Below are 8,920 nucleotides of genomic sequence, written 5' to 3'. Positions count from 1 at the left end.
CCTTAAAAGAAAATTACTCATGTAAGAGTGAAAGTCCCCCAGTAATATACTACTTGAGTAAAAGTCTAAAAGTATTTGGTTTTAAATATACTTAAGTATCAAAAGTAAATGTAATTGCTAAAATATACTTAAGTATCAAAGTAAAAGAAAATGTATAAATCAATTCACATTTCTTATATTAAGCAAACCAAACGGCATGATTTTCATGTTTTAAAAAAAATATTTACAGATAGGCAGGGGCACACTTAAAGACTCAGACATCCTTTACAAAGGAGGCATTTGTGTTTAGTGAGTCGACCAGATCAGAGGCAGTAGTGATGACCAGGGATGTTCTCTTGATAAGTGCGTGAATTAGACCATTTTCCTGTCCTGCTAAGCATTCAAAATGTAACTTTTGGGTGTCAAGGAAAATGTACGGAGTAAAAAGTATGTAGTGTGTATGTAATGTAGTCTAGTAAAAATAGTAAAGTAAAGTACAGATACCCCCCCAAAAACGACTTAAGTAGTACTTTAAAGTATGTTTAAGTACTTTACACCACTGGTGTAGACCAACAGTGAAATGCTTACTTAGGGGCCCTTACCAACAATGCAGAGAGAATAAAACATAAATAATATAAAAATAATAACACAAGGAATAAATACACAATGAGTAACGATAACTTGGCTGTCTCTTTATGTACAGGGTACCATCTTTAGTTTGGCCCGAGGGAAAATGCACTCTGCGCCATTCTGGCTAAAGCATCCATCATAGGTAACATTTAGAGTACCATAACCATAATGTAGTCCGCAATGCCTGCGTAATAGTCCACTGTAGGACTAACTCAAGTAAATTGCATCGAGTTGGTTCTAGTTGCAATGACATATTCCCTTGATGTTGGATGTCTTCAAGATATACTTTAGTTCGATTTATTCGGTTAATCACAAATAAATATATCTATCATATGTCTATCATATGTCTATTGAATGATATATATATATATATATATATATATATATATATATATATATATATATATATATATACTCATTATTGTCAAGTCAAGCAGAACCTAACGTCTGTGGTTAACATTTAAAATAATTATAGAGAATCTCTAGAGGACTTTGGCGATGTCAAGCTCATCTATTGATACTTTGTCTCCATCTAGTGTCCCGGCACCGCATGTACCTCTTCTGTTCCCTATTCAGAACTTGGCTTGCGCCGCCGCACGCCCACCGGCGTCTCCATCCCTCCCTCGGAATCGAGGAATTTCTAAGTTCTTATCTTGGTTTGCACGTTGCTTGTCGGTGAATATTAACAAACAGCATTGTCTACGAATAAGCCAAAGGACCAACTTGTTTACACGCGACTGAAGGGGAGAGGGGGGGGGGGGGGGGGGGGAGGTGAGTGCTTAGTATATAAAGTACAGAAGGCAGACATGTGGATCCACTGACAGAACAGTGCAAGTGGTATGCTTTTGCGCTCCTTCTTAACGAGATAACTTGTATCCAAACGTACGCAGTTGCCACTGTGTCGCTTTTTGGAACTTTTTCCTTGACCAAGGAATATTCAATTTTGTGAAAAGGTTATTCTTTCTGGACTAAAGAAATATCAAGATGGATTTAAGAATACTTTTCTCCGTGTTGTCAATTATGTACTCTGGAATTGTACATACAGGTAAGATCTTGCAAAAGAGACTCATGTTTTGTTAGACTAACTCTTGAATAGGCTATACATGTGTGTTTCCGTATTTTTTTCAACATAAACGGTCAAATCAGTGCAAGTATAATAATATAATATTAGATAATGAACAATATAATAATATAACAATAAATATTCATCCTAAATACTCTAATCCCCCGTGAAGTCATATAAGTAACCTCTTTGATTATTCATTGTTGTGATATTGTTATAATATTATATGTATGAACATTATGAAGAAAAGGATTAGGTTGTCAAACCTAATAAGCACTGCGTTTTAGGCATTTGACTGTGCAAACCGGTGGCTAGGTTACTGCGGCAAGCCATTGACATTCCAAGTATCCCGTCATAACATTAGATACATATGACAATTTCTGTCAAAGATTCAATATTGGTTATAATTAACATGCCATGATACTTTCTCCTTCACAGTTTCATCTGCCCCTGCGGGAAAAGAAACAGCGGTAGCCACCACAGCCACCCCGGTGCCAGTGCGCCACATCAGGAACAAGCGATGCTCCTGCGCAACGTTCCTGGACAAGGAGTGTGTTTACTTCTGTCATCTGGACATCATATGGGTCAACACGCCTGAGTACGTCACTTTTCCAAACGATTCTATCGATTCTATTCTATTAATTCTATGTAATGTAACTGGCTGGCTTGGTTACAGTTGGCTAATGATTTCGTTCATGTATTTAGGCGCGTGGTTTCCTACGGACTGGGCAACGCATCTAGAAAGAAGCGCGCAATTAAGGATCCCGAGGTCTCCCAACAGGACCCTCGATGTCAGTGCGTCAGTGAAGATGACGGCACGTGCATAAGCTTCTGTCAGCTGGAAAATCACCTCAGGTATAACACGTTGCAAAATATTAGCACACCACTTTATTTAGTTCTAACTTGTCAGAACCTATTTGCATAATGGCATTAGCCTGCTATTTGGGGGTAATTGCGCTTGTTTCATTCCATTACTGCAACGTGGATGTTGCAACATTGTAGCCGGTACACATTATGATAAATACATCACATTTTGTGTATGGTAGCATTATTTCAAATATACGTCTCTATTTATCTTGATGGTCTATTCAGTTCGATTCTCATTTGAGCTGCTGCCAACAAAGCAAATCACCGTAACCTGTGTGAACAAGTTTACACGTCGTCGTGTTATTTTCTCCCTTAAATGTTGCGAAACCATAAGGATTCATGGAAGTCGACTCAATGCTCATGTATTGTACACGTTCGCTCTTTCTTTCTTTAGATACGGGGCAGCAGGAGTGATCCGTCCTGCGCCAGACACCGTGATCCGTCCTGCGTCAGACACCGTGATCCGTCCAGTGCCAGACACTGTGATCCGTCCCGCCCTTATTGAGTATGCTGGGAGGCGGCAGTGCAAACACAAGCTGGCAGCCAAAACGTCTAGGATTAAAAGGTAAGAGAAACCACTCTGCTTAGACTGAAAATAAACAAAGAAACAAACATCTTCTTGGTATCATTTCTTTATGTGGGAGATGTGATATGGAATTTACACACCCAGACTCAGACTACCAGGACATGTATCAGCCCATTGCAGAAGTGGCTGTCACATCTCCTTTCACTATCATCTGTTTAGAAACCTAATGCTCCCAGTCTGCTCTTTTATAAACATAACCCCTGTCAGTCTGCTCTGTTAGAAACATAACCCCTGTCAGTCTGCTCTGTTATAAACATAACCCCTGTCAGTCTGCTCTGTTAGAAACATAACCCCTGTCAGTCTGCTCTGTTATAAACATAACCCCTGTCAGTCTGCTCTGTTAGAAACATAACCCCTGTCAGTCTGCTCTGTTAGAAACATAACCCCTCTCAGTCTGCTCTGTTATAAACATAACCCCTGTCAGTCTGCTCTGTTAGAAACATAACCCCTGTCAGTCTGCTGTTATAAACATAACCCCTATCAGTCTGCTCTGTTATAAACATAACCCCTGTCAGTCTGCTCTGTTATAAACATAACCCCTGTCAGTCTGCTGTTATAAACATAACCCCTGTCAGTCTGCTCTGTTAGAAACATAACCCCTGTCAGTCTGCTCTGTTATAAACATAACCCCTGTCAGTCTGCTGTTATAAACATAACCCCTGTCAGTCTGCTCTGTTAGAAACATAACCCCTGTCAGTCTGCTCTGTTAGAAACATAACCCCTGTCAGTCTGCTCTGTTATAAACATAACCCCTGTCAGTCTGCTCTGTTAGAAACATAACCCCTGTCAGTCTGCTCTGTTAGAAACATAACCCCTGTCAGTCTGCTCTGTTAGAAACATAACCCCTGTCAGTCTGTTCTGTTATAAACATAACCCCTGTCAGTCTGCTCTGTTAGAAACATAACCCCTGTCAGTCTGCTCTGTTAGAAACCTAACCCCTGTCAGTCTGCTCTGTTAGAAACCTAACCCCTGTCAGTCTGCTCTGTTAGAAACATAACCCCTGTCAGTCTGCTGTTATAAACATAACCCCTGTCAGTCTGCTTTGTTATAAACATAACCCCTGTCAGTCTGCTCTGTTAGAAACATAACCCTTGTCAGTCTGCTCTGTTAGAAACATAACCCCTGTCAGTCTGCTCTGTTAGAAACATAACCCCTGTCAGTCTGCTCTGTTATAAACATAACCCCTGTCAGTCTGCTCTGTTATAAACATAACCCCTGTCAGTCTGCTCTGTTAGAAACATAACCCCTGTCAGTCTGCTCTGTTAGAAACATAACCCCTGTCAGTCTGCTCTGTTAGAAACATAACCCCTGTCAGTCTGTTCTGTTATAAACATAACCCCTGTCAGTCTGCTCTGTTAGAAACATAACCCCTGTCAGTCTGCTCTGTTAAAAACATAACCCCTGTCAGTCTGCTCTGTTAGAAACATAACCCTTGTCAGTCTGCTCTGTTAGAAACATAACCCCTGTCAGTCTGCTCTGTTAGAAACATAACCCCTGTCAGTCTGCTCTGTTAGAAACATAACCCCTGTCAGTCTGCTCTGTTAAAAACATAACCCCTGTCAGTCTGCTCTGTTAGAAACATAACCCTTGTCAGTCTGCTCTGTTAGAAACATAACCCAAGTCAGTCTGCTCTGTTAGAAACATAACCCCTGTCAGTCTGCTCTGTTATAAACATAACCCCTGTCAGTCTGCTCTGTTATAAACATAACCCCTGTCAGTCTGCTCTGTTAGAAACCTAACCCCTGTCAGTCTGCTCTGTTAGAAACCTAACCCCTGTCAGTCTGCTCTGTTAGAAACATAACCCCTGTCAGTCTGCTGTTATAAACATAACCCCTGTCAGTCTGCTTTGTTATAAACATAACCCCTGTCAGTCTGCTCTGTTAGAAACATAACCCTTGTCAGTCTGCTCTGTTAGAAACATAACCCCTGTCAGTCTGCTCTGTTAGAAACATAACCCCTGTCAGTCTGCTCTGTTATAAACATAACCCCTGTCAGTCTGCTCTGTTATAAACATAACCCCTGTCAGTCTGCTCTGTTAGAAACCTAACCCCTGTCAGTCTGCTCTGTTAGAAACATAACCCCTGTCAGTCTGCTGTTATAAACATAACCCCTGTCAGTCTGCTTTGTTATAAACATAACCCCTGTCAGTCTGCTCTGTTAGAAACATAACCCCTGTCAGTCTGCTGTTATAAACATAACCCCTATCAGTCTGCTCTGTTATAAACATAACCCCTATCAGTCTGCTCTGTTATAAACATAACCCCTGTCAGTCTGCTCTGTTAGAAACATAACCCCTGTCAGTCTGCTCTGTTATAAACATAACCCCTGTCAGTCTGCTCTGTTAGAAACATAACCCCTGTCAGTCTGCTCTGTTAAAAACATAACCCCTGTCAGTCTGCTCTGTTAGAAACATAACCCTTGTCAGTCTGCTCTGTTAGAAACATAACCCCTGTCAGTCTGCTCTGTTAGAAACATAACCCCTGTCAGTCTGCTCTGTTAGAAACATAACCCCTGTCAGTCTGCTCTGTTAAAAACATAACCCCTGTCAGTCTGCTCTGTTAGAAACATAACCCTTGTCAGTCTGCTCTGTTAGAAACATAACCCAAGTCAGTCTGCTCTGTTAGAAACATAACCCCTGTCAGTCTGCTCTGTTATAAACATAACCCCTGTCAGTCTGCTCTGTTATAAACATAACCCCTGTCAGTCTGCTCTGTTAGAAACCTAACCCCTGTCAGTCTGCTCTGTTAGAAACCTAACCCCTGTCAGTCTGCTCTGTTAGAAACATAACCCCTGTCAGTCTGCTGTTATAAACATAACCCCTGTCAGTCTGCTTTGTTATAAACATAACCCCTGTCAGTCTGCTCTGTTAGAAACATAACCCTTGTCAGTCTGCTCTGTTAGAAACATAACCCCTGTCAGTCTGCTCTGTTAGAAACATAACCCCTGTCAGTCTGCTCTGTTATAAACATAACCCCTGTCAGTCTGCTCTGTTATAAACATAACCCCTGTCAGTCTGCTCTGTTAGAAACCTAACCCCTGTCAGTCTGCTCTGTTAGAAACATAACCCCTGTCAGTCTGCTGTTATAAACATAACCCCTGTCAGTCTGCTTTGTTATAAACATAACCCCTGTCAGTCTGCTCTGTTAGAAACATAACCCCTGTCAGTCTGCTGTTATAAACATAACCCCTATCAGTCTGCTCTGTTATAAACATAACCCCTATCAGTCTGCTCTGTTATAAACATAACCCCTGTCAGTCTGCTCTGTTATAAACATAACCCCTGTCAGTCTGCTCTGTTATAAACATAACCTCTGTCAGTCTGCTCTGTTATAAACATAACCCCTGTCAGTCTGCTCTGTTATAAACATAACCCCTGTCAGTCTGCTGTTATAAACATAACCCCTATCAGTCTGCTTTGTTATAAACATAACCCCTGTCAGTCTGCTGTTATAAACATAACCCCTGTCAGTCTGCTGTTATAAACATAACCCCTATCAGTCTGCTCTGTTATAAACATAACCCCTGTCAGTCTGCTCTGTTATAAACATAACCCCTGTCAGTCTGCTCTGTTAGAAACATAACCCTTGTCAGTCTGCTCTGTTATAAACATAACCCCTGTTAGTCTGCTCTGTTAGAAACATAACCCCTGTCAGTCTGCTCTGTTATAAACATAACCCCTATCAGTCTGCTCTGTTAGACACATTAATAACATGGAAACCTATAAGGTAAATTGCTGAGCATGTCTGTTTGACTGCAGGCGCTATGACAGGTAAGTTAGGATGTTGACAACTGATTGACATCAATGCAAATCACAATCAACATCACCTGAATTGCACTTAATTAATATTAGCCCCTGAGAGGATAAATAAAGTTGTTTGAGTCTGATCATTGGTGTGTAACAGGTCTCTCCTCTTTTTCTCCAGGGTGAAACACAGAGACCACAAAGCAGTTGGCCCCTCAGCTCTAAGGGCCACAGTGAAAGCTTGCCTGCTGCTGGAGAAGTGGATGGTGAAACAACGACACAAGCCGAGAGAAGGGAGATGAGAAGAGAGATGAGGAGAGAGATGAGGATACACAGGTGCACCTTGTGGGAGATGTCCACATACTCTGTCACACTCACAGAGGGTAGAGATTCATCCATCTCTTTCTATCCACCTGCCATTGGGGACTCATATGCTGTGGTCCCTGGAGATGCATTGGATACTCCACAGGAAGCCTGCCACTGGACCCCCATGTTGGCTCAATGGTGTACGTCATGAAAGGGGATGAATGACTGTGCTGGTGGGTGCCGCGTCCAGTCTCTCCACTGAACGTGTCCCTCTTCATCAGAGAGATGCAGACGGTCGGAGATACATGCAGGAGAAATCAGAGGAACGGGTGTCAACTTTATTGACACCACATCCTAAAGACAAGGATGGACACTTGATGGTCCTCCCATGTACTGTCTGTGGACACACCCCTTTGGACTTCAGCTGCAACTCTCAAACAGAACTTCAGATCATATCCGATGACTTGAATGACTGAATCTTGAATCTCTACATTCCTTTGACTGTCACTGGATTTGAGAGACCCGGGCTACTTCACACAACAGCATCAGAAGCACTGTTGCTGCTAGCCTGTCCAAAATCTCTTGTGTCTGCTCTCTTCAAGAAAATGTTGGATTCCAAGAAGATCACAATCTCATAGACTTATTGAATTGACTCTATGGCCTGGCATAAGTAACTCAACAGATTGATTCCAGGTGATGTCATAGTTTGACTGAGATTTCCCACCTTTGACAGACCTCACCTTTCCAAATGATTCATTAGAACTTGTGAGTTTTCTGCTAATATTGATTTCTGTCTATGTTTGTCTGAGATTTCTCTATACACATTGTATAATAATTAATCACTATATATTTAATACACACTGTAGGATAATTAATCACTATATATTTAATACACGTTGTATAATAATGAATCACTATATATTTAATACACATTGTATAATAATTCATCACTATATATTTAATGCACACGGTTCTATCCCTATGTTTTATTTATTGCATTCATTTATAGTCATATTGGCCCATGATATGATAATATGTTGTATGTCATTTCTGTGAAATAATTTTGTCGCCAAGATAGTTTTGGCAAAACTTAGGGAAATAAATTGTCACACTTATTTAAAATGACTTTACCTATCTGTCTGTTACACACTCACAAACATTATATCTCAACTCACTTCAATTCAATTAATTTATTATTGATAGATCTTTATTGTCCCCGAAGGGCAATTTGTTTACACACAAAAACACAAAGTGTCTAAGTGGAATTATTTGCATCAAAAGTTTCATGATTTCAGCTCAAAAATGACAGTTGGAAGTGATGATGTCACAATGGAGAGCCTCAGAATCTTGACCAATCCCACGTTAACGGATGGAGTGAAAAAAGACGACAACAAAGTGAATAACGTAAAAAGTACAGCAGATATCAAACATTTGTATTGATCTGAATAGCTGCTGTAGATATGCTGTAGATATGTTGTAGACATGGGTCAAAGTGGTTTGTAATCAAATTAGATTCCCGAATAACCCTTCACAACCACTGATCTCAGATCGCTGACCTTTCACCTAGTCTCTCTGTTTATTTCTGAATCACGGAGGAACATAGAGAAGCGGCAGCAGTGGGAATGGGATCTGTCTTCACCAACCTGTTTTAAAATGAACTCCCCTTCACCGCTCACCTCTACTGTACACAAAATACCCAGGTAGTGCAAACCACAGGCAGTCTTTGAAGACTACTGTACATCCCAAA

The 8,920-nt window shown here is 40.9% G+C and overlaps 1 protein-coding gene across 1 annotated transcript; it reads left to right on the top strand.

Annotated features, from left to right (window-relative positions):
• The first annotated feature begins 1,447 nt into the window (after window positions 1-1,447).
• Window positions 1,448-8,298, top strand: LOC120022664 (endothelin-1-like). The gene is made up of 5 exons (XM_038966648.1): window positions 1,448-1,654; window positions 2,111-2,270; window positions 2,378-2,527; window positions 2,934-3,104; window positions 7,049-8,298. Exons 1-5 carry the CDS (start codon window positions 1,594-1,596, stop codon window positions 7,167-7,169), a joined length of 663 nt encoding a protein of 220 aa, XP_038822576.1. The 5' UTR covers window positions 1,448-1,593; the 3' UTR covers window positions 7,170-8,298.
• The last annotated feature ends 622 nt before the right edge of the window (window positions 8,299-8,920 follow it).

Source organism: Salvelinus namaycush, chromosome 27 (assembly GCF_016432855.1).
Source record: "Salvelinus namaycush isolate Seneca chromosome 27, SaNama_1.0, whole genome shotgun sequence".
Classification (NCBI taxonomy): domain Eukaryota; kingdom Metazoa; phylum Chordata; class Actinopteri; order Salmoniformes; family Salmonidae; genus Salvelinus; species Salvelinus namaycush.
Note: the sequence above shows the minus strand (reverse complement) of the source record. Positions and strands in the feature narration are given on the sequence as shown.